Raw genomic sequence first — 27090 nt, forward strand, 5'->3', positions numbered from 1 at the left:
CACAGTCAAAGCAAGGCTTCCTCAGAACTGCTTGGGTTTCCATGTCACTAGTGGCTCTGTCCAGTCTAAATTCATCTCTGTGAGTGCTGAGTCTGAGCTTCGGCCGATACTTTGCTTATGCAGCCACTGAGGCTGCTATATGTTATGAATGGGTTTTCCCCCTTCTGGTCCAACTGAGAGAGACCTCTTTGGTTGATCTGTTTCAAAACCAAACTCCAAATGGAGTCCCTGGTAAAACATTTCTAGCATTTAGAGCTATCCAGTGGTAATGCCTAACTGTGTCTCCTCTCATCGCCTAGGGCTCGTGCAGGCCGTACTCATCCCATGGGGAAGGTGGGGCCTCAGCCAACTCCATAGCAACATTCGACCCACTTCCCCTGGACCCCACAGAGGTTGTAGTCTGGGGCTTGAGAGATCAGAGATGGGGCCATGGTGGAAGGGTTGGGTGGCAATGGGACATACACACATCCCCTGTGCCCAGTGAAGCTAAGAGGGGAAAGAGAATATAGCCCCATTGTGGATGCTTTCTCTCTATCCCCTTCTGTGGTGGATCCCCCATAAGAGAGTTTCCCAGGGGCTGTTTGAGCTTCCTCTAGGTTTGTGAGCCAGCCCCAGGGCCTAGTCCGTCCCCACGGAGGGGACAGTCAAGGCATAAATAGCTTTATTTTGGATAGATGATATGAATTCATTACTTGTTTACAGTCTCAGGCACCCTCTTCCTTGATTCTCCTTAAAGGATAAATACAGATGTATTCTTCTCTTTGCAGGCTGTTACCCAACTAGAGCTTTTTGGGGACATGTCCACTCCTCCTGATGTAACCTCTCCCCCAGTAAGTACCCAGGGAAACTTGCCCTGCCTTTTTCTACCTGGCCGGTAAAAAGCAGGTTTACTGTAGCCATGTCTAGAAATGCAGGAGGGTGAGTAGCATGCACTCCAAAATGAAGGATTTCAAAGTGTTTTTTCAAACAGTAGTGAAATAAAGGTGAACTAGGAAGCAAACATATTCAAAAAGGAAAAAAAATGGTTTTCTCCAATCACTGCTTGTCTCGGGGTGCTCTACTCACCGCTGGCACATCTCCTTCTGACGACGTCTGGGGATTAACTCTGCCAGGCTGATGCCTCTTCCTGCGGTTGCACACCGTCACCCCCTGTCTTGCTCTCTCAGGACTCAACTGCTCCCACTTCATGGCTTGATTCCCCCAGTCCGGTCACTGTGGTTTTCCCCTACCGGGGAAATCACATGCATCAATGTCTCTCAGGACCCATTGTCCGTCACAGTCTTCTCTTTCACTGCCCTAATGGTGCCACTTCCCTCGTAGCTGGTAGGGGAACTCAGGCCTGCCCTCTACAAGGGGTTCCAGACCAGGGACTCTACAACAAGTAATCGGGTCCTAGCCCTTACCGTGTATCCCTGGGCGATTTCCTCCCTTGCCATCTGTCACTGTAACAGTGACTGCAGCCTCTCTCTCTCTCTGCAGCCCCATTGTCCTCTCAGCTACTGGGCTTTATGCAGGCCCCTCCTGTTCTTGTGCAGCTGAGCTTCCTTTTTAATTAATCCTCATTGCTCCCTGTCTCTTCCTCCAGATACAGCCAGTGCAGTTAATTGGCCTACCCAGCCACTACAACCCCTTCAGGCCTTGTGTAGGCTGAACACCCCATCGCACTGCTCCTTTGTGATGTGCAAGGATGGCCTCAACCTTTTTTTTTTTTTTTTTTAAATAGAGATCTGAATGGTGATGTCATACAGGGCTGTAACCTGAGCTGCAGCTCCCATCACTTCCGTTTAGCAGTGGCATCTGCTGTGTGGGACTCTGTCTAAAACTCAGTTGTTTGGGAAGGAGAACATCAGATGTGGTTACAGCTTTGAATGACATCACTCTTTGGAACCTCCAAAGATCATATCCCAGTCCTTCAGCTAAGGGAGGGAAGAAGGACCTAAAAACAAGTTAAAAACAAAAATGTGTGTGTTACTTTAAGGAGATGGAAGCCTTTGAAACAAGCTGTTTTCATTATAAAGTAGAAATAGAGAATTTTTCCAGTTCATTTTTAAGCCTCAAAACAGATTGTGACATAGGGGAATATTAATATTCTCCTTTTCCAGATAGGGAAACTGAGGCACTGTGCAGTAAGGTAACAAAGGAATTTTGTGGCACATCTAGGAAGAGAGTTCAGATCTCCCATCTTCTAATCCTTATCTTTAACAATGGGACCAGTCTTCTTCTAACATGCAGGACTTTGCCTCTAGGCCTATTGATGAACTGGAGCAATATTTAATCATTCTTCTGTAATACAGTAATTTCACCCTGGTTTAAAATCCTTTCTGCATTATTTTCTGTGTCTGTTGTTTACATCAATCCTCAGTTAAACTATTAAGCTTCAGAATCACAGACTTCTATTTCTTAAGAAACAGGTGCTGTCAGAAATTTGCACGTGATACATGATTATGCAAGTTATATTGTTCTTTTTCTTCATGGCCTAAGAGTTCTGTATTTTTTCTCTCTTTTCCTGTTGTCTTCTGTCTTGTGGTGCTGATGATCTTTTTCCTGCTGCTTCTTTACATCTGCATCTCTCTTTTTGGAGATAAAGGTGATGTGGCACCTCAGTGCATGCCGATTGCTGATGGCAGAAACAGTAGCTGATATGTCACTGTTGTATTTTATTCCTGTCTCATTTTGTAGACTCCTGCAACTCCAGGTGATGCCTTTATCCCATCTTCATGCCAGTCACTTCCTGCTAGTACAGACACGTTTGGTTCTGTACCTTTCAGCACTGCTGCTGTACCCTCAGGTAAGAACCCGATAGGATTATTTAAAGACTAATTTTAGGGCTGGTTATTTTGAAAATATTATTATATATATTATATATATATATTATATATTAAATATAATAATATATTTTGAAAATAATAACTAAACTGTGGAACTCAGGTATCTGTTCTGTTTTATGTCTCAACGTCCAAAACATAAGGGTTAAAAAAAAGTTTTCCACTATAGAAATGTGAAAGTACAGCCTGTCTTACGGTAATGTACTTACTTACAGTAATGTCTTACAGTACTGTACTTCAGGACAAAGAAAATCCAAATCAGTACCAAGTCGAACCTTCAGTATATTGAGTTTGCTAACATCTAATGAAGTAAAGAAAGATCTGGGACTAAAAAGTCTCTGGAAGTTCAAGTATATAGTTTACATACCTATAAGCGATTGTTGTAATAGGAGAGGGAAAGTTATTTAGCTTTGAATTTCCAGTAATAACTGTAGACATTCTGAACTATGTACAGTAAATGATGGCACAGCAAGAAACATGAAAAATTTGTGACCATTTTTAAAGCTATTCCATGTAGCCAAAGTGTGACGTTTCAGCTAGGCTTTGCTATGTTCCTCAAAGTGCTCAAAATTCAGAGTTTGTGTAAGATTCTGCACTGACATGCAGGAGATGTGGGTTTGACTTCTGGTCTTGCTCTCTGGTCTGCCAGGGGCTGGGAGCATTGCAAAAACAGCTCATTCCGTCCCATTTGGGAAGGAGAAAAAGGAGTGTCTTGAATCATTCAACAGTAGTTTTCTGGATGGTTAGCACCTTCAGTGCTATGATGTACGGCATCATCTGTCCTGAAATGTAACACAGTGGAAATCTTTTACTGTATCAATGTTCCATTATTATGTTAGCACTTGAAAGTAACATACCTGATACATGGAATAGAACCAGATAAGCACTTTGATCCTGTTTGTTAACTGGTTATGGAAAACTCTGATGTACTTCCAAAGAAGTACCCTCCAGTGTCCTTTCGTCAGAAAGGTCATAACTACAATGCTGTGTTTTGGGGTTATGGAGTGGGAAATTCCTCATTGCTCTGACAAAGTTGCGGAGGCTCCTACTTCACATTCCCCATCATAACCATTTGTTGAAATACATATTCAGCTATGTTATTGTTCTCCTTGGCTAAATGATTCCAAGATCAATTGCTTATGATTTTTGTTTTGCTGTCTTACTCCTTTACAGTTTGCATTGCAATAAACCCAGAAATAAACCAAAAGTAAAAGGTAAAAGCAGGGTAAGGAAAACTTATAGGTCAAGGAAAGATTTCTTTTCTACTGCTATACCAGTAAAAAGAAGAGGAAAGAGAGATCCCACATTGTAAAATATTAACAATAAATTAAAATTATTAATGTAGCACTTGGGTCTCGTATTAATATAACATCATTTTGTATTAGTAAAACATAAGCGCTGTCACTTAGTTTCTTCTTTAATAGAGGTTTTCAGGGTAGAGTTTCAGAAATCCTTTTATATTAAACACAGTCGAAAACTCTGTTGGATTCATCTGCTTTTTTTCTTTTTAATTGTAAATGACAAACTAAAGGTCTAGTCATACAGTCCAGACTCAGCCAAGATTCCCATTAGTTTGACAGGGAAGTTTTGTCTGAGCAGTGTCAAATCAAAGTTAGAATGTTTTAATGACTCCAGTTTTTAATATTCAACTCTTTCCCCTAGCTAGAAGGTTTTCATTATAAGCTATTACCCAGCGCAATTTTTTGGCATCTATTATACAAAACAACATACCTCTAATTTTTCAAGTATGTTTTCTTAATTCATAGCATGCATGCTTAGCAGCTTCTGGGTGTTGAAGTAGCCAAGTGTGCTTTTTCATCTGTATTTGGTGAGGTTATGCCTTTATCTTTTATAGATCTTGCCTCAGTTATCTGTAACTTTCAGATAGGATTATTGCAAAGTGTTCTACTTAGTGCCAAGCCTGAAGACCACTAAGAAACATGAACTATTTGAAATTTAGCCATTCCTTTACTTAGGGTTGCTTCTCAGAGGGAGCCCATGTGCTTCATAATCTGCACTGTGTCCATTTCTGGGTGCAATTTAAAAGGTTGGTTTTCCTCTACAAAGGCCTTAATGGTTTGAGTCCTGCCTCCCTCAGAGAAAACCTCTATTATCATGAGATACAGTAGCAATTGCAATCAAAGCAGGCCCCTGAGCTAACCGTCGTCTGGCTTGAACCGGAACGGTAAATTTGATGGCTCCCATCTGGGCCAACATACTAAGGATTGAATCAGGGACCTCCAGAGCAAAACGCATGAGCTGCTATAGCATGAGCTAACAAGGTAGAGTTCTTTAGTGAGGCTGTAAGAGACTCCTGTTCTCTGCGGATCTAGCATAGAAGTGGGGTAGAGTTACACAAGATGGCATTTTTTGAGAGGAGTCCTCTGCTCTGGCGCTCACGTTACTCTTTCGTCTACCAAAACCCAGGTTAGCTGATTTTCAAGGCAAACTGTGTTCCAACATGCCACCTTTTCTCTCTAGTTTATGGGAAGGGGGAGGATTCATGTGATTTGAGGAGGAGGGAAATAATTTTTTTTCCCTAATGAGTGGGGATGAGGATTATTATTAAAGTCAGTCCAGTTACGCTTTATTTATTGAACTGTTTGCACACCTGCCAAGAGCACAGGATTGACACATTTAAGGAAGTGATGTAAATTGGTAAAAGTCCCTGTGACTCCTGACACAGTCTGTGTATTTTTGACTAACAGTGTTTCCTGTACCACATCCTCTTGCTGTTCATGTTCATGCGCTAAAACAATCCTGTTGTTATTCTTTAAGGTTATGTTGCAATGGGAGCTGTCCTGCCCTCCTTCTGGGGACAGCAACCCCTCGTTCAACAACAATTGGCCATGAGTGCTCAGCCTCCAGTTGCTCAGGTGATGCAGGGAGGACAGCCAATAGCATGGGGCCAACCTGGTATTTTTTCTCCTACCCAGCAACCATGGCCATCTGTAGCTGGTCAGTTCCAACCAACTGCCTTCATGCCAACACAAACTGTTATGCCTTTACAAGCAGCCATGTTTCAAGGTACCATTGCTCCCATAGCTACTGTTCCACCCACAAGCGATTCCACCAGATCAAGTCCACAGACAGACAGGCCCAGACAGAAAATGGGAAAAGAAATGTTCAAAGATTTCCAGATGGCTCAGCCTCCGCCAGTGCCATCACGAAAACCAGACCAGCCTTCCCTCAGTTGTACCTCAGAGGCCTTCTCCAGCTATTTTAACAAAGTCGGGATGGCACAGGATGCAGATGATTGTGATGACTTTGACATCTCTCAATTAAATTTGACTCCTGTGACTTCTACAACACCATCTACAAATTCACGTAAGTACCCAAATCCTTCCAGTCACAGTCTCTTCCTCAAATGTGACCGTCTCCTCAAAGCTTTTCCCTTTTCTCTGATGTACTATGTTGGACTACACGTGAGCTTTGTATCTTCATGCAAGATCAAGCTTGTTAGTGGCATCCTGGAGCTAGGGAAACATGATTTAAGCTACAAATTACAGAGGCGATTGAAATCAACAACTTCAAAGGTTGAAAGCTAAAATTTAATTTTTAATAAAACAGTAATAGGTCTGCTCTTCAAAATATGCCTAAACTAAGCACATTTAAACTGGTTTGGAAAATATTAAAAATATTGTTGAGAAAATATTCACTCAGTAGGCGTGAAATTCATCCCTACAGGGGGCCATTTTAAGTCCCACTCCAGCTGTATTTTTGGAGACTTCAGTAGGATTTAAGTGTTGAATAGGCCTTCTTCAGGCCCTCTGTACTGGAGTGAATTTCACTCTAGGTGCATAAATGTGCTAATACTGTGGAGTTGCAAAAAATTGTTTATAAAGAGATTCCATTATACGAGTGCTAACACTGGTATAGATCTAACTCCCATGGAAGCCAACAGGTGTCTATTGAGTTGCATAGAAGCTAGATTGAACTTAATAACACTAATCATAGAAGACTCAAAGCAGGACCAACACCAACTAAATAATCTGTCATCTGCCACCACTGAGAACAGCCCAGCAAGCCATCCCAATGTGCAGAAAGAATAGCAAATATGGCACGTGACCAGGTTGGCTTAACAGAGAAATCTTCGGTGAGCTTACAACACAAAAAGGAAGCTTACAAGAAGTGGAAACTTGGACAGATGACTAGGGAGGAGTATAAAAATATTGCTCAACCATGCAGGGGTGTAAAGCACAATTGGAGCTGTAGCTAGGAAAGGATGTGAAGGGTAACAAGAAGGGTTTCTACAGGTATGTTAGCAACCAGAAGAAGGTCAGGGAAAGTGTGGGACCTTTACTGAATGGGGGAGGCAACCTAGTGACAGATGATGTGGAAAAAGCTGAAGTACTCAATGCTTTTTTTGCCTTGGTCTTCACAGACAAGGTCAGCTCCCAGACTGCTGCACTGGGCAGCACAGTATGGGGAGGAGGTGAGCAGCCCTCAGTGGTGAAAGAACAGGTTAAGGACTATTTAGAAAAGCTGGACATACACAAGTCCATGGGGCCGATTGCAATGTATCCAAGGGTGCTGAGGGAGTTGGCTGATGTGATTGCAGAGCCATTGGCCATTATCTTTGAAAACTCAAGGTGATCGGGGGAGGTCTCGGACAATTGGAAAAAGGCAAATATAGTGCCCATCTTTAAAAAAGGGAAGAAGGAGAATCCGGGGAACTACAAACCGGTCAGCCTCACCTCAGTCGCTGAAAAATCATGGAGCAGGTCCTCAAGGAATCCATTTGGAAGCACTGGGAGGAGAGGAAGGTGATCAGGAACAGTCAACATGGATTCACGAAGGGCAAGTCATGCCTGACCAATCAGATTGCCTTTGATGATGAGATAACTGGTTCTGTGGATATGGGGAAAGCAGTGGATGTCATATATCTTGACTTTAGCAAGTTTTTGTTACGATCCCCACAGTATTCTTGCCAGCAAGTTAAAAAAGTATGGATTGGATGAATGTACTATAAGGTGGATAGAAAGCTGGCTAGATCGTAGGACTCAACCAGTAGTGATCAACGGCTCGATGTCTAGTTGGCAGCTGGTATCAAGCAGAATGCCCCAGGAGTCAGTCCTGGGGCCGGTTTTGTTTAACATCTTCATTAATGATCTGGATGATGGGATGGACTACACCCTCAGCAAGTTTGTGGATGACGCTAAGCTGGGAGGATAGGTAGATATGCCGGAGGGTAGGGACAGGGTCCAAAGTGACCTAGACAAATTGGAGGATTGGGCTAAAAGAAATCTGATGAGGTTCAACAAGAACAAGTGCAGAGTCCTGCACTTAGGATGGAAGAATCCCATGCACCGCTACAGGCTGGGGACCAACTGGCTAAGCAGCAGTTTGGCAGAAAAAGACCCGGGAGGCTACAGTGGACGAGAAGCTGGATGTGAGTCAACAGTGTGCCCTTGTTGCCAAGAAGGCTAACGGCATATTGGGCTGCATTAGTAGGAGTGCTGCCAGCAGATTGAGGGAAGTGATTATTCCCCTCTATTGGGCATTGGTGAGGCCACATCTGGAGTATTGCATCCAGTTTGGGGCCCCCCACTACAGAAAGGATGTGGACAAATTGGAGAGAGTCCAGCGGAAGGCAACGAAAATGATTAAGGAGCTGGAGCACATGACTTATGAGGAGAAGCTGAGGGAACTGGGCTTATTTAACCTGCAGAAGAGAAGAGTGAGGGGGGATTTAATAGCAGCCTTCAACTACCTGAAGGGGAGTTCCAGAGGTTGGAACCAGGCTGTTTTCAATGGTGTCAGATGACAGAACAAGGAGCTATGGTCTCAAGTTGCAGTGGGGGAGGTCTAGAGTGGATATTAGGAAACACTATTTCACTAGGAGGGTGGTGAAGCACTGGAATGGGTTACCTAGGGAGGTGGTGGAATCTCCATCCTTAGAGGTTTTTAAGGCCTGGCTTGACAAAGCCCTGGCTGGGATGATTTAGTTGGGGTTGGTCCTGCTTTGAGCAGGGGGTTGGACTAGATGACCTCCTGAGGTCTCTTCCAACCCTAATCTTCTATGATTCTCTTTGATTCTGGGTGGATGCTGCTGCCATGCACTATTCGTTCTGTAGAGTGCTTTGACCTACTGCTATTTCAGGCTAGAGTGCAGCCGATTTACAACCCGGCTTTCCGTGCACTGTCTCTCCATATAGACAAGCCCTGTGTTTTCAGTCTACCTAAAGATCCACCATCAATATCTTTTTCTTGGCATTTGAAATTTCTTTTTGGTCAAAAACTCCCCCGACATCCATCTGGTCTAAAAACAAACATCCTAGTTTCTGAAAAGGCTGACAGAGGAAATAGGTTTTACATTAAGTTTGTTTGTTTCAAATCACAGAATTCGAACACTGATTTGTGGAGTTTTCTTATGTTGGGGTAAATGAATTTAAAGCTCGGAATAAAAATAAGGAGTTGGTGACATTTTTGTTATAATTTTCAGTCTATAGACTATGATTTTGTTTGCTTCATTTTACAAAACACATCTTAGCAGAAAACAAGCAATTTAGGAATAATATAATTGGGGGGGTTAAGTATGACTAGATTTTCAATAGTGTGTCCATCTGAACAAATTTAATGAATTGATTTCCTATTATTATTGCCGTCATCTTTGTTTAGCTCCAACCCCTGCTCCTAGACAGAGTTCTCCATCAAAATCATCCGTGTCTCATACCAGTGATCCTACTGCAGATGACCTCTTCGAAGAGGGGTTTGAAAGCCCAAGCAAAAGTGAAGAGCAGGAGGCTGTGAGTAGCCTGACTCCTAATACTAACTAGACTTTTCTAGCTAGAAAATATCAGGGAGTAACTGAAAGTTAGCTGGAAATGTCAAATAGATTTTTCAACAGGATTGGTGGATTTTTTTTAAGGGAAGTTGCAGAGAACGTTCATTTCCAAGTATGGGTTTGATAGCTATCGAACATTAACAAGATATTTACAATAGTATGTATTCATATTAAGGAGCCAAACTCTGAGGTGATATGTAAAGCGGTGTAAGTTAGTTACCCTCAAACATCCATAAAAGTACTTACACCACTTACGGATGTGTAAGGGACTTCAGGTTGATGTAACATACATGCCAAGGAAGCAGAAGAAGGTGTAAGAGTATATATGTTAAAACACTGTGGCCCACACTGACTTACACATTCTTACATTTTCTTGCTAGTTGCTATTCTTGTTACATACCTTACCTGTGGGCCTTTAGTATATGATTTTTCTCCATTAAGATTCCATTACACTTAGTGAGACTCAGTGGGCCAAAGTCAAAGGTTGGCTAAATGGGGATTGTATGTCATAAAATGCTCTGGTAATTGGCTTTGAGTTTAAGTCAAAGAAAGGCTAGACAGAGCCCAAATTGCTGTAATTTACATGCAGAGGGGATAGAAGAGGGCATAAATTACACAAGATTAGACTCTCTCTGATTCACATAGATTTGCTCATGAATTTAGTCAAAGATCTGCTTTCAGGGACTGGGCCTGCAGTCATTTTGGGTCTGACCAATGCCTATTGCAGTCGTGGCATCTCTTTTATCACCTTCAACAGGCATTAAATCAGTGCCTTTATGTATGCAACACCCATTTGAAGTCCTTGCAAATTTTGAAAGCACATTAATTGTAGGATCTCACCCTTTGTGTTTTAAAACGTACAGTAGCTGCACGTGATAGAATGTGTCCCTAGCATGAAAATAACCTCTTACTGCCTTTTCACTTCCTGTTGTTGAGAAAAAAGGTGTTATGTTCTTGTATTCTAGCCTGATGGATCTCAGGCCTCTTCCAACAGTGATCCATTTGGTGAGCCTACTGGTGATACTATAAGTCCACAGGTCGGTAGCTAGATAGCGCAGGTTGGGGTAGGTATCTGTCCTTTTTTTCTCTCTCCATCTTGAGGTGTTCACTTATTCTTTTACCAATGCCTACCATCGCTCCCATGGATGCATCATTTATTTTTCCTTTACTACATCATTCCCTTTCCCTCTCCACTCCCACCCCCTATTTATTCCTCATCCTCAGTGGTTTGCATGGCTTTTGCCGTTTGCTAAGTGTTTCACGTTGTGCACCTCTCTGTTACAGCTGCCTACATGCTTTAAACCAGTGATACTCTGCAACTGGCGAGCCGCAAGCGGCTTTTTAATGCGTCTCCTGCGGCTCTTTGCAGCACCTGATATTAAAATCGTGTGTGATTTAATTATTAACCGGTCTAAGTTATGAACTGATCAGGAGGCTTTTACTATGTTATTAGCCATTTAAGTTATCAACTTGCATTAAGTTATTAACTTATTTGCTGTGAGGAAAAAAAAATACACACATAAATTAGATATTTCCAGTCACACTGTTTAAATATGAATAGTACTGTAGTAAATGAAACAATGAGTTCACACCGCTGTGGCTCCTTCGGGTAATGTTGATCGCTAATTTGGCTCCTGAATCATGAGGTCTGAGTATCACTGGTTCAAACAAATGTACTGTGAGTGCAGACTTGTTTTTAAGTGATGTCAGAATTTTAGGGAGTAAATACAGAAATTTCAGCTATTACTAGTAAACCTCAATATGTTGTGCAGAAGTTTATCTTAGATAAAAATGATACTGGTATTTGCACAGATGTAACAGATTCAGTGGAATAAAACAACTTGCTCACTGGAAGGAATTTTAAAAAATAAATAAATAAAGATGTGCCCGCACGTCCCCCTAAATCAGTGTGGTAGAGCAGTTGAAGAACTCCATTTATTATCATCTGTGTATCAAAAATGTAACACTGAAGTTGAAGTTTTTGGCTTTTTATCTCCAATGTCAAATTAAAACCATCAGGAAGTGATGGCGATTTTACATATGCACATTTTAGGTATGATGATTTTCATTATTTGACCAGGACACAAAACAGTGTTAAATCCAGTTATATGGGGGAGATGATCTTTGCATCTTTTTCCTTACAGAACACATTGGAAATGTAGCACTTAGTGAAAGTTCTGTGAGACACTCAGAGATATTTGCAGTCCAGTATATATGTTTTGCAAAGAGACAGTGAAGCTACAGTGATTCCGGTTGTTGAGCATTGTCTTTCCATCCAAATATGTTTTAACGTTACGATTTGAAGAATATGTTTAATTAGCTGTGCTCTTTTGTCATTCATATTTTTTTAACACTCAAATATGTGACTTACTATAGCTTCTGTTTCTCAGCACACTGCTGCTGGAACAAATCCCTTACATTGATAGAATAATTTTCATTTTTGTCTAGATACTGCACTATATTCAACAGCTACTTATGTATCTTAAGCATAAATAAGTTGTCTCTTCTGAAAATGAATAGTTGCTTTAGGAGCCCACTTGCTTAATATATTAAATCTGGTGAAAGAATTTAAGATAACTTTGCTTTGGTAAATTTTGGGGATATTTCGACTATTTACTAACCATAAATAATGCAGTGCAAAAAGCATCACACCAGTCTTCAGCGGCATAAGGATGAGTGTGAGGGGAAGCAAAAGTGGCTCTAAGCCATCTTTATGCCTCCCTAAATTTGGGTCCAAAGATGTTCAAGTGGTGGAATCCACCACAGGTCAAGTCAGAGCACCCAGAAGGCTAATTTAAATGAGCTAGAGTTGCTCCCTAAGGATCATTCCACCAGCAGGGGTTGGTGGACCACATGGTAATTCAGATCCACCTTTTTCTGCTCCCTTCTGCCCCAGCCAGCATTGACACAACCCCTGCACTGGGGAGTCGGGTACCGCTAGAGGCTGGCAATAAGCCAGCTATGCCAGCTTTGTACCTTTCCAGGATTCCCCCATTGTGAACTTTAATTGGAGGTTGAAGATCTGGGCCTTCTCCCCATATTACAGTGTCTCTGCAAAGTACATCTACAGATTTATGAACAAATGTTTATTGATGATTATCAGGGTCAAGATAATTTTCAGAACTATCTGACAGTAATGAAGAGTTCCTCCTTCTCGTTTGTTGACTGATACAAAGATGGCTCGTGCATTTCATACAAGTTTTGCTATCAAGGCTACTGCAGGTTGCTTGTGACAACCATCAAAGTCGATTGTTACATACTACATTAGATTGTACACTCCTTGTGGCAGAGATGTCTTTTTGTTCTGTTTTTATATTGCCAAGCACAATGGAGAGAACTAGGGCTCCTAGACACTACAGGGATACAAATTATAACCACAACTTCTGGTTGATTTCAATGTTGTCATTCATTTTGGGCCTAGCCAAAAGTACATGTTTCACAATTCAACCTATTCAAGTTAACACACATTATCATTACATCATATAACTCTGGGCAATATAAAATATCATTGTTATTTATTATTTGTATTGTAGTCATGTCTAGGGGCTCTAGTCATGGACCAGGGCCCTGTTGTGGTACACAGTATGCAAACACAGAACAAAAATGCAGTCCCTGCCCCAAAGAGCTTACAATCTAAATACCATAGGGTCTCAATTCAGTACCATTCAACAGCAGACTAGAAGAAATCCACTTGCTAGGATCAGTTCCTCTTACACAGAAACATTGTATCATCAATGATGGGGTGGGGGAGGGAAGGCCTAAATTCTGGAGAGACTCCAAGGAGAATTTTTAATTCAACACGTAAAATAGCGTATATGTCAGGCCAAGCATTTTTTAGCCTCATTGTAATGAGAAACATATTCTAGTACAAAAGAAGACCTAGGATTACAGTCTGTGTAGAGGCTGGCTTTTTACATTAAAAGGTAGATGAGATCACATGGTCATTTCAGAACCTAGTTCTTTATTGCAAGAATCGCATAATATACAAGTGGGATGAATGGACTTCCCAAGAACATTTTGTTTGCAGTGTTGTTTTAGCTGTGTTGGTCCCAGGATATTAGCAATACAAGGTGGGTGAGGTAATATCTTTTATTGGACCAGCTTCTGTTGGTGAAAGCGACAAGCTTTTGAGCTACACAAAACTCATTTTCAGACCAGAAGAATTCTGTATAGCTCAAAAACTTGTCTCTTTCACCAGCAGAAGCTGGTCCAATAAAAGACATTACCTCACCCACCTTGTCCTTTCCAAGAACAGAACATTCTATGATGCATTATGAAGGGATTTCAGAATTTATCTGTTCCCAGCATCTTCATAATCAGCTCTGCACATATAATATCTTCTATCTCAGTGTATTCAGGTATAGTCACCAACTGATATTTCTTAATCTGATTTATTTCCTATGTTAACCGTTTGGTTTCTCAGTTCCTTGCAGTCTTAGGTGTTCTCGTTTAGACTAAGTTGGCATTTTTCAGTTGCTATCTCCATGTCTGTATTTCTCCTCTCATCCTCTTGTAGTTTTAAACTGAATCTTTCCAACTTCTTATCACACAGCAGCTGTTGTCACAACTAACTTGTTTAGTAATGGCTGTTGAGTGCTTAGGTAAATCTGGTATTTATTGATAAGTTAAATCTTTGCCCCACTGTTGTTTGAGACCAAAAGCAGGCAGGCCTGACTTCACAGCTAAAGGAAGCTTGAGTATCTGCAGAGCTATTCCTAATAAGAATTTAATCCAGTCATTTTCTCTCTAGTTGAGAAAAGCAAATTTGTGAAGTGATTGTACAGAAAGGAGGAGAAAAACAGTGTATAAAAAGAATGCTTTCATTAGCTGGGTTTTGATTTATGCTTGAGGTGGCATAATCCTATTTCTCTTTCTAGATTACCAAAGTGAAAGGGGAAGAAAAAAGAAAATATTTGTTTAGCTAAAATTCTGTAAAATAAGCTACATATCTTACTTCTCCGTTGCCTAGTCAAAGCAGTATTGACAATAGAAAAGGGATTTTCAGTTATTCTGCTTTAGTCCCTGTGGATACCATCACCATGTATAAAAAGTATGGGCCTGATCCTGAGATATGTTGAGTACCTGCAACTCTTACTGATGCGGAAGTTGCTGGTCCTCAGTATATTTCAAGTTCAGCCACTAACTCTACATCAGCAGGGACTTGTAATCTTTATCAGCATGTTGATCTATTATCAAGCAACACTGGATAGTTTCAGTGGTGAAAGTCAATGCAAGTAAGAGTGTGAGAAGGGACAAAGGGACCTTTGGCTTTTTGACATCAATGTATTTGGTTCATCCATGACTGGCATCTCAAGAATATACATGTTAACTGTGGAAGTAATTCTTCTAGGTCATTTGAATCTGAACCCTAGTCCCTGATATCCTAGTACCACAAAAATAATACAGTCCTTTGTGGACTATTGGGACTAATTCCTAAAGAAGAGTAAGGTCTGACAGTGAGCAAGCTCTGAAAAAGTGTAAGATGTTCTTTGGCACCATGGTTATTTCAACACAAGCTATTTAAAGTAATGGAACAAATACGGATGCAATGATTTGTTACCCAGTGTTCATGTATGTGAATCTTAGAAGTGATTCTCGGCAAATCTTCAAAATATTTGTGGCTAGAGCTGATCACGTTCTCCTGGAGCAATCCTTCCTAGAAAAGCTCTGCAACTGCTGTCTGAGGTGTGTGCAGACAACTATAAGATCTTGAAATAAGTCAAACTCATGATGCTGTTGTCATCACTGACATATGTCAGTAGTCCAACAATTAGCTGGTTGACTCCTGGCTTCCATCTCTGGGTGGTCAGAAAACAACATGTATCCTCCTTGACAAAAGTACTTACTGGGTTTATCAGTTCCAGGATGGACTATTATAAGCCAGCTGTTAATCCATGCTAAGCAAGATGATGAACCATAGAGGGTATAATACATTGATGCTGCCCAGCGTGCCCTGGCTTTCCATCAACTTCAAGGTTCTGGCATTGTATTAGGAATCTCAGAACAGAATAGACTCACAACATCTCAGAGACCTCTTTCCAGGATCCATCAGTTCAGCTTAATTCAATAAACTCAATCAGAGCCTAGATAGAAACTCGTAGGGTTGGTGGTAGCTCCTTCCCTGCAGTTGGCTGTAAACTCTGGAACGTCCACTGAAAGGAAATCATGAAGAGTCCCATTTTGCCCTTTGCAGGCCCAGTCACCTCTTCACCATGGTATTCTCCAAAGAACCTGAACAGGAAAAAAAATAGCAGCAGTGCAATTCTACATAGCAACCCTAAATTACACCAGGACCAAGAGGGTGGGATTTTCTTTCTGGATTGTCCTCACAGTTGTCTGTACTAAGATACTAAGTGACTTGCCTTTTAAAATTCTAATAGTTAATTAAATGTTGGACATTGGAAAATGTTTCCAGTCTGATATAGTCACTATAACATCCAAAACACTGAATATCAAATAGTATTAACTAAATAGATGATTGGAGTAAAATTTACACAGCTACTGGAATTTAAACACAATTGAAGTTATTTTGAAATAACTTAAGCATCAGTAGAAGAATAGGACAAGCCCTTCTATTACACCAGGGTTTATACTTTTTGACTGCTGTCAGGTCCCTTAGAGCCTGGTTTACTGAATCTGGGTTTTATACACACAAAGCATGTTGTATCAAAGACACATTACACTCCAGAGTGCTGTTCTCCCAGATTCCCTTAACCTCCCTTTTCTGCTGCAGATTCTCAGCACAGGCTGGATGATCAGAAAGTCCAGTCTCATTTCATGAAGCTTATCTGCTGAGATTGTGCTTACTGATCACCTAGCCAGAAGGAAAACCCTGTGCTGAAAATCTGCATGAGAGGAGCGAGGTTAAAGAAATCTGAGAGGACAGCAACTGTAGAATGTAATGCATCTTTTATGCAGCATTGTACATGTACAATGTATATTGAAATGATCACTTGAGGACTGCAGAAAGTTGCCAATGAACACCCGCAAGTCTTGTGCATACTCTCACATCACAAACCCACCCTGATACCGACACTTGTTGATTATGCCCTACGGTAACTGATTTGTTTGAGGAGAACATATTAGTAATACATTAAAAATGGAATTATGTTTATAATGTTTACATCCAGTTAGCTGATACAGTTCTAAGCCAGAGCTGTGAACAGTCACCCAAATAAATGTATGTTGTTTGCTTTTGGTATCAATTATTACAAAAAACACCCCTTAAAAAGAAATATTGAAGTATGAGGTATAACTTCAACAAAAATATGTAGTTATTTTTTGAGAAACATACTGTTCATTGCAATCAAGGGTAAGTAGGCCAAACTTTTTTAAACTTGGGGGCCTAAAGTTATGGACCTAAATAAATGGCCAGATTTTCAGAGGTACTGAATATCCACAGTTCCTAGTGAGATTGGCACTCATCACCTCTAAATACAGGGTACTACTTTAGTTTCCCAGATATGGATTTAGATGTCTCATTTCAGGCACCTATCTTTGAACATTTTGGACCTACTTCCTAATAGGCCAGGCCCTTTTCTCAAATAATTGACTTGGGTGCCCATATCCTTTTTCATTGAACATTTATAATCACAGTCATTTGTATTTAACAGACACTGTCCACAATAAGTAACCATACACTGGCATCTGAGTAGGGTTGAGCCAAACACTAATTTGATTATTGATTGCAAATATGGATTGGGAGAGTCACTTTTTAAAGCATCTATGATAAACTGCACATCTTAATGTCAATGGAACACTTCAAGTAATATTTAGCAATAAAAAAGAAGTATCCATTTCTGTTCAGTGCACAGAAGCTCAGTTTCCCCCTATAGTTAGGGCCCTACCAAATTCACTGTACATTTTAATCAATTTCACGGTCATGGGATTTTAAAAATAGTAAATGTCATGATTTCAGCTATTTAAATCTGAAATTTTACGATGGTGTAATTGTTGGGATCCTGACCCAAAAAGAAGTTGGGGGGGGTCGCAAAGTTACTGTAGGGGGGGGGGGTGTTGCAGTACTGTTACCCTAAATTCTGCGCTGCTGCTGCTGGTGGCTCTGCCTTCAGAGCTGGGCAGCTGGAGAGCGGCAGCTGTTGGCCAGGAGCCCAGCTCTGAAGGCAGAGCCATCTGCCCTGCTGTCTGCAGAGCTGAGCCCTCAGTCAGCAGCTGCCACTCCCCAACCACCCAGCTCTCAAGGCAGCAGCGCAGTGTAAGGGTGGCATGGTACGGTTTTGCCACCCCTACTTCTGCACTGCTCCTGACGGGGCGCTGCCTTCAGAGCTGGGCACCCCACCAACAGCCGCTACTCTCCGGCCTCCCAGCTCTGAAGGCAGCGCAGAAGTAAGGGTGGCAATGCCGCAAACCCCCTAAAATAACCTTGCAACCCCCCCCGCAACTCCCTTTTGGGTCAGGACCCCCAATTTGAGAAAAGCTGTTCTCCCCCGTGAAATCTGTATCGTTGAGGCTAAAAGCACACAAAAGATCAGCTTTCACAGGAGGAGACCAGATTTCACGGTCCATGGTGCGTTTTTCATGGCCGTGAATTTGGTAGGGCCCTACCTATAGGAACTGGATATTCCAGCATTTTTCTGATATTGCCATTGGGTCCAACCGTCCTGTCTCATACAAGGGGAAAACTCTGTGAGGTTCAAGATATCTACATGAACTGTCAACCCTCCGTGCTACTTTCAGGCTCCTATTTTCCCTGACAGGAGCCTCACTCAAGAGTCATTCTCCCATTTGCTCTTTCTGCCGTTACCAATATCCTACCATCCCTCATTGGGAGGAAGGTAGAAAGCTTAGAGTAAAGGTTAATGCTGCTATGAGAATCATTAAGTTTGGTTGCCTTTAAGTAGTATTTCATCTGAGTTTTGATAGGAATGCACTCTGTAAGAAGACCGCTTTTCATTTCTGCTTCCCTCATCTGTCTGGCAGGGACACCCACAGAGCCCTACATGTGTGGTGTTTGTGAGGAGGGGCTACCTGTGGTCTTGAGAGGATGAGATGAGCATGCTCTTTAGAATCTGCTCTCCTCTCTTCTTTTTTTATTTTTTTATTTTCAGGACCTTTCTGTCCCTTTGTGCTGTCCTTTGCTCCTCTCTAAAGCATTGCTGTTAATTCTTCATTGCTGGGTATGGTCAACAACCACTCTCTGAATTTTCTCAGACTAATCTTAGGAGATCATTCTCTGTCTCTGACAAAAACAGAATTTCTTATTGAGGAGATCAGCTGGAATCTTGCTTTGGCACTAGTAAGGGAAACCCTATTAAAGGAGGAGAGACAAAAGTGCCTAACCCCATCCTTTATCTGCCAGGGCTCTGGGAGAACAGAAAAAAAAATGTAAATGAAATCAGAGTGGCATTATGATTACTTTGGCCACCTTAAATGTATGTTCCAGATGAACACTGGGTGAAAGTAATAAGTTAGGCACATCTAATGTTTTGCCTCTTTATGCCTAATACGCTGGAGAAACTCTTGAAGAAGAGTTCATCCTGACATATATGTAAATCTCCTATATGATTACAAGGTCGGTGAGATCTTGGGGATCTGCCACTTAAGTGCATCTGCATAAGTTAGAGCTATTTGAGGACAGCTTTAATAAGCACACACGACATTTTCAGAGATTTTTTTTCTTTGTAGCATTTAATAACTGGAATTCTTGTCCTGGATTAATTGTCCCTTTTTTTTCCCCTACCCCAGGACCAGCAACTGCCAGGAGAGTGGCCTATCATGCGTTAAATTTCTCATGTTATTAGTACTGATTTTCTCTGGACTAGCCAGGATCATTCTGCCAGTTCTGTGTCGACTGTGCATGAAAATTCGGCGCAGGTGGGGTGTTCTTCAGAACAGAGCATATGAGCCATATTTCTGGTCACCTCTTCTGCGTACCTTCAGTTTTTCAAGGTCACAACATATGTGTGCTTCTGACTGTAGATAATTGCTTCACCCCTTAACCAAATCATTCAGGAGAAGATTTTTCTTACTGTTCACCAGTTGCCATAGTTAGCTCGGGGTTGGCATGGGTAGGAGAGGGACAGCTCGAACCTTTGAAACGTACAGCTGTTTTGAGGAGTAAAGTGAAGACGGGCACAGAGAGACAGATGGGCTTCCACTGAGATGTATGGAAGCAGTTCACACATTATGGGAAAACCACATCCCACTGGTCTGCAGCCATGGAGAGTTTAACAGTAGGGCAGGATTTTATGAGTTTGTACCAGGAGTGTGAAATCCCCATGAGCCATGAAGCCTAGATGTGTGTGGGATCTCTGCAAATGGGGGACACAGCAGTGACTGAAAGTGAGAAAATTGGTTCCAGCCAGCCATTGTTCCTCCATAAAAGCACAATCAACACTGAGGCTGAGGCTATATAGGATCCATGGAAAAGCTCGACTCCTGCAAATTCACATGGGAATGAAGGATTCCTTCTCTTAACTCCAGAGAAACTCCCTCGCACACAGACCAGCAGCTTGGGCATTACACTGAGGCCAGGATTTGAGATGTGGATAGTTCACACTTCAGGCTGTGTGTGTGCAGATTCAGGAAGACAGGCGTGTGTTGGTTTACATTCAGCAGGTTACCTTTGCAACTGTAATGGCTAGCAACTAATGAGTAGCCACCAACTCAACACAATAAGCTTTCTTATTCCCCATTGGCCAGTTGTTCAGTTTGCCAAACCCTATAACTTATTTATTTCATGTTAGCTTTTGCTGTCCTCTCTGTAATGTGAATTTGATTCTAACGGCTAAATTTAACTTCATACCATGGTATTTGAATATTTATCATATTGTGTGTGGAAAGTTAATGCAATGTGGCATTAATTAGCCTTTCTGCCTGTCTCGTTCTCTTTTGAGGTGTCATTCTCAGTTTAAAAGATTAGTTTCTGAAAATGAAGTAGAGGGCAGTCTTACGATATCTTGCAGCCAGAATGAATATAGTATCAAGAAAACACAGTGTCAGATATATGAAATATCACTCTGAAGACATGGCAGTTTTCTATTTCTAAGAAATTCATAATAAAATACCTGTTGAGCAAAACAGCATGCTTTCTTTCAGTAGTGGTATAATTAGACTTATCATTAACCCCTGCAAAATTAACTTTCATGGTTTTTCATATCGGAACTCATAACATATATAGTAGAAATGTAAAGTTTATTCATCTTAAATCTAATTGCAGTGTCATGAGGTCATCTTACAATAGCAATTTATCTGTTAGCAAACATTAGTTCTATATCAACCATATAAAAATACCCAGCTATGTTTTGTGCTGTAATGTTTGGACCAGATCCTTAGCCTGAAATCCGTGGAGTTATGGTGATTTGCACCACCGAAGGATCTGGCCCATGAACTTCAGAATATCTAGATATATAATTATTACTGAATTTCTTCACACACACATATTCACCAACACCTCCTGAGAACCAGTGTACAGTGCATATGGTAAAGTTTAATTGAGGCTTAGTATATGTCTGAAACTTCTCTCTGATGTAATGTTGAATTGCTTTTTCTTAAAAATTCCTTTGGGAAGCCATAATCATTCAACACATGAAGGCAAGCAAACATTTCCTTAGCTGTTACCTTTGGGTTTTCTCTCTAGATGCATTGCTATTCACAAGCAGATGTTCTAAAAACGTCTTCAGACATCTCTGCTTATTTTTATTTTTATTGTCTTCAGGAAACAGAACCTCTCTACGCCCAGATCAACAGACCTAAGAAATAGCATTATTACAGGCTTGTGGTGCTTCAAGACTCAAGTGAAAATCTACAACCTGACAGGCCTTTTGGCTCTTATGCTTGATTTCGATTGATCTTGTCCGACAAAGGATAGAGGATTGCCCTACCAAACGTACCTGACAGTTTTTGGCAACGAATGGCAAATTTCTATGGCAGCACAAACATAAAAACGAGCCCCGCTTACCATGCCAAGCGTCTGAGTTCTGAGCACCCACAGTACGAAATCTTACTCCTTGTTCTTCATTTAAACTTTTGTCCTCTTCGATACCTCCCACCTGGACAACGGGCATTTGAAATTGAATAAGTATTAGCCATTGTTTTTCTTTTAAGCAAAAAAATCAGAATCCATATGTAGCAGTGGCATCATCATTCAACAGCCTTTCAGGCACAAGTCTGCACTTTTTATGTCATGGTGACATGTTTCTCATTGTCATTTATATCAGGCTACTCTTGACATTATATTCCCCTCCCTCACCCCACCTCACCTCCGTCTTGGCATATTTTAAAAAAAAAAGACAGGCTGTGTTATTTTTTTGTATTTCCTATTCTGTTGTTTTGTATGGGTAACAGAATTTAACAGCAAAATGCCTCCTATGGAAATGATTCTTAACTTGAAACCGCAGAATCAAACTGTGTTGATTATCCATCCTGGTTGAAAAACATTGCCAAATGGACCTTTAAGTTATAGCGCATCGTGAGGAAGAATTGCTGCTTTCTGTTTGAGTACTCATTCTGTGGGTGAAAAAAGGACATCAAATCCCATTGATGAAAGAGGTGAAAAATATGTTATTTCCTAGGAAACACATAAAACAAAGTACAGTAAAGGAATATTTTTTATTTCTTCGCTATCTTGCTGCTGTAATGCTATGCAGACAAGTGTTTTCTTCTCTGTGTGCCATTTTTGAAGAAAAAAATCATTTGCCAAATAATTCTGGTATAATTCTGGTTTATGGATTTTAGACGAAACAGACTTTAATAAATGGGACAATGACGGCATGAATTTTGGAACAACAAACTGATTCTGTGATCAAATTGTTCATCTTTATCACTTTTTGTACATCGGAAAATTCAAATGGGATTTTTATTTTATAACTTGAAAAAAATCTCACCGTTAAACTCTTTAAATGTTTAAGGGGAAATGGCTTTAAGGAGTTCAAATGAAAGTTGCCAGTTTTTTGTAAATATAAATGTTATGAAAATTCTTTTAATAATGCCATTACACTGTAGAGAAGGTAGCAAATTGCAGTGCTTGGGAGGCGTGGCAAACCCAATTTGTGGTTTTTGCATCCCATATGTTTTTTCACATGCTTATTACAATAGGCAGAGAGGCTGGAGTGCCTCTGCCAACAGCAATTTGCTTGTCAGCAACTCGTAAAATTGCTGGGAACGCAAGATTTTATGATCTAGATTTTTCCACACAAGTATACATTCTCCACATTAAAAAAAAAAACAAAACACATTTCATAGACATTTCTTTGATTCTGAAATCTCTAAATGGAAGTCATCAAACTGTTTACACACAGAGCAGAAGAATTAAAAAGCTCCTTTTTTTACATTTATGAAGCAAACGTGCCGTGTTTGGGTTCATATGTTAGCACATGATTTTCATAAAGAATCTATATATTTTTGCCCTACAGAGAATTGTTATACAGGTCAAATGTGTTTTCCTGGTGTTCCTATGCAGTTACAGTCTATTGAATTTAGTGGTTTAACACTAAAAAAAAAAAATATTAAAGAAATCAACTGATTAATCTGTTTTTAGGCTTATTGCGCAGATTTTGTTTTTAACTTGAAACATTAGGATTTATATTTCTGTCATTGATTTAAATAGGCCTGGAGTTGTAAATCTTTTACTTTCTTTCATCTCTATATAAGCTAAAAATGGTTTAGAAGACGGCATATTTACTGTAAACAAAGAAAGCTGAAAGATGAACTGGTGATTGTTGATATGTACACCCAAATCTCATGGTTCCAGTCTGATCTTTTGAATTAGCTAAACTAGAGAATTGTGAGTTACCGAAGATATATGAATGACATTTTACATATGGGTAGACCTAATGACCATGCAGAGAAGAGATCTTATCCTCCGGTCCGTCATTGTTTGGTGCATATTCCATAGGCATGTAGAGACACTTGTAGCAAAGTCATATTTTCACATCAGAAGAAAGATGCAAACAGTTTTCTAACTGTAGGAGTTAAATCAAAACCAGATGGATTGTGTGGTTTGGGGATTAAAATAAGGAAAAAAATATTTCCACGGGGCATTTCTTTTTTAAGGATATTTTCATAATTTTGATCTCAATAAGTGGTGCTACTTTCTTCCTCGATACGACAGTTTTTAGGTTTTGTCTTGCGGTATTGAACCATGAAGACAATAATTTTGTTTCCTCATAAACATTCAAAGCTTTCCATAGTCAAGACATTTTCAGTTATGCAGTAAAATGTTTAAAGAGAAGGAAAAGCAGAGTCAAGACTCCGTGAATCCACTGACATTACATATGTAGGGCTCAGATTGGAAAAGTAGTACAAACTAAATGAGGCTGGGATTTTAAGATCAGTTTTATGAGAGACCATAGTACACATTGTCACTGGGCATTTTTTTATTTTTAACCAATATTTTTTTAAAATACATTGATAGCTACCATATTATTGTCACTAGACTGCCCTTCCTTGTGATAGTTGAGATGCAGAGGAATGTGGGGAGTCTGCACTGTACCAGTATTGTAGATAAATAACAGATCCAGCTTGTGCAATTGTTTAAACCCTCATCCTTCACTAGCACTAAATTTGTCACTTTAAATTTTAAAACCAGGGAATCCCACCCAACATCCTGTTACCATCCCCAGAAGTTTCTTGATCTTTACATGTCATGAAAAATATTTTGATAGACAGTAGTCATCCAAGTGTCTGATGAAACCTATCATCTAATAATGTACTGGGCACCTTCTTTGCAAAAATGTTTACTCTGTGGTTTTCATTCATTTTTATTTCTGCATTCTGACACATATTTTTTTAATAAAGATGAGAAAGATAAAATGACTGTTGCAGTATGTTTCTAGACCTACTTTAACTTTACCTCAGATGATGACCATTTGTTAACATATATGGACACATTATTTTTAACTTTGTGTAATGCATTCAACAAAAAAACCAACAAATTTTTAGAAATTTTCCATTAATTTCTGTAACACACCATGTAATACTGTTACAAATAAAAATGTTTAAAAAAATCATAGTCCTTCAAGTTAATTTGTTCCATAGTCTCTGCCCATTGCAGAAAGCTGCTCACAGAAAGGTGCCAGAGTTTCTCTTGAGTACAATTTGCCATGGACAAGCTTATCTAAGACTAGGGATTTTTTGGGGGTGCCCAACCTTAAGTGGACCTTGTACCCAAAAGTGTTGAGGACCTGCCCTCCAAAAATTAGTCCCCTTTTTGGGTTTCTTAAGGTAGACACCCAACATCACTAGTCATTTTTGAAAATATTGGCCCATATCTCACATCTAATCAAATATATGATCATATGAGGAAGACCATGGCGTATAAGACCATCTCAAGCGGAAGCTGGTTCATGACTAGAGAAGTTGTGAGTCATCATCATACTGAAATTTCAGCCTTCAGAAAAATCATGTAATCATGACAACTCTTAGGCTAGGCAAAAGCCGTATAATGAAAGTAAAAGTTTGACTTTATGGCCAACATTTTCAAAAGGAGGTGCCCAAAGGCACTTAAGCATGTGTGTAATTTTAAGCAGTTGAGTAGCCCCATTTATTTCACATGCTTAACGTTATATATACGTCTGGATGCCTTATTGTATTGAGGCACCAGGTCAACCTGTGGAACTCCTTGCCAGGGGATGTTGTGAAGGCCAAGACTATAACAGGGTAACTAGATAAATGCATGGAGGATAGGTCCATCATTGGCTATTAGCCAGGATGGGCAGGGATGGTGTCCCTAGCCTCTTGTTTGTCAGAAGTTGGGAATGGGCGACAGTGGATGGATCCTTTGATGATTATCTGTTCTGTTCATTCCCTTTGGGGCGCCTGGTATTGGCCACTGTTGGAAGACAGGATATTGGGCTAGATAGATCTTTGGTCTGACCCAGTATGGCCGTTTTTATCTTCTTAAATCCATATTTTCACAGCAGAATAAAATTGGCCTGATTTTCTTAATTGCTGAGCACCAAAATTGAAGGTAACAGGAGCTGCGTATGGAGAATAACTGACATGTTTTGTCCAGTGAGTGATGCCAAAGTATACAATATGTGGGACGGAAATTTAAGCACAAAAAAAAATCTTGTTTTGATGCTGCCTCCTCTCCTCTAAAAGAAAACAACAACAACAAAGAAGTGTCCCATCTTCCTGCAGATTATACTGAGCCATTAATGGCTTACATGGATGCATACTGTTTGATAAGAGTTTAATCCGAGCTCATGTTCCTAAAGTAAATGCATGCAAAAGCTAATCTAATTATAACAGTCAATGTATTTAAATATTAGATAAATATTAGTAAACTTTCCATGGAAAGTTCTTTTGATAAAAACTTGAGAAATGCCGTAAAATTTAGGTTCTGGCCATTTAAATGCAATAATAAAGAGAGGTATTGGCTTAATTTGATGTGACAGCCTAACTTTTTACATTAGGGACCAAATTCTTGACTCACTTATACTCATGAAACTCTGTTTACTTCAATTATTTTGCAGAGCTGTAAGTGGGAGGAGAATTCAGTCCAACATTTGCACTTTTAACATGTGACTTCATAGATTTTTGAGGCCAGAATGGATCGTTTGGGTCATCTAGTCTGACCACCTGCATAACACAGGTTTATGGCCCTTTTTCATGTACCAATCTCAGTCTGCACAGATCAAATAAGGTGATATGCTTCCTTCTTTGCTTAGATTGTAAGATCCTTGGGGCAAGGGATGTCTTTCATTATATGTGTGTACACTGCATAGCACAATGGAAACCCAATCCTAATCGGAGTCTCTAGGCACCACACAATAAATATCAAATTATAACATCAACAAGCCAATAAAGTCTTAAAATTATTTTTTCAAAGGCTCGAGGACTCCAGAAGTCTAAAGTTCGTATGTAGGAGGAGAATTTCCATCTAAAAGGGTGAAAGAAGAAGAAAGAATCAAAAATAAAACTGGCAAAAACCAGAAGTACAGTATAGGAAACAAACCCTCAGAATTTGTTCAGGATTGGAAGAGATAAATTATGTCACAAAGATAAGCAGGAGCAAAACCTTCTAGGTATTTGCATGTATTATTAGGGGATTTCTAATAGTGATTTGTTGGATTCCTGGCAGTCAACACAGAGTCCTCAAGAGAGGAGAAATCTGCTCAGAGATACAGGTACTTGAAAGCATCCTATTGCTATAGTTCTGCACAAGATGCAAACACTTAATGGAGGAAGACAAAGATATTTTTAATTATAAAACTCCAATGTGGGCTAGGGGTGATGAGCAGTCCTATAGCACACATCACAAATGGAAAGATACTCTGTGGTAGCAACGGTGCAATTACAGTTTTGTGGTGAAGTAAAGACTGAAGAGCTAATCTGCAAAATATAACAACTGTATAAAGGCTTGAAGCAGAGTTCATTAAGAAATAAAATACAATGCACCTTATCAGGTGTAACTGAACACGCCCAGCATGGCAAAGGAAGAACTGATATACAACTAAGTAACTAGTTATGTTAATATAGTGAGAAATAATATTTTTTTCCACTTCTCTAGTACCT

At 40.2% G+C, this 27090-nt stretch overlaps 1 protein-coding gene across 5 annotated transcripts in view; it reads left to right on the forward strand.

The window, feature by feature from the left end:
- Positions 1-24497, forward strand: part of DAB1 (DAB adaptor protein 1) — a 685851-nt gene extending 661354 nt beyond the window's left edge. For all 5 annotated transcript variants that reach the window (XM_084636865.1, XM_084636866.1, XM_084636868.1 and 2 more), the window contains 6 exons: positions 768-830; positions 2680-2788; positions 5604-6152; positions 9447-9574; positions 10578-10676; positions 21290-24497. In XM_084636865.1, the coding sequence (XP_084492991.1) occupies positions 768-830; positions 2680-2788; positions 5604-6152; positions 9447-9574; positions 10578-10661 (933 nt within the window). In that variant the 3' untranslated portion in view covers positions 10662-10676; positions 21290-24497. The remainder of the gene's footprint in view (positions 1-767; positions 831-2679; positions 2789-5603; positions 6153-9446; positions 9575-10577; positions 10677-21289) is intronic.
- The last annotated feature ends 2593 nt before the right edge of the window (positions 24498-27090 follow it).

The sequence above is a fragment of the Lepidochelys olivacea genome (assembly GCF_965140295.1).
Source record: "Lepidochelys olivacea isolate rLepOli2 genome assembly, chromosome: 8".
Lineage (NCBI taxonomy): Eukaryota > Metazoa > Chordata > Testudines > Cheloniidae > Lepidochelys > Lepidochelys olivacea.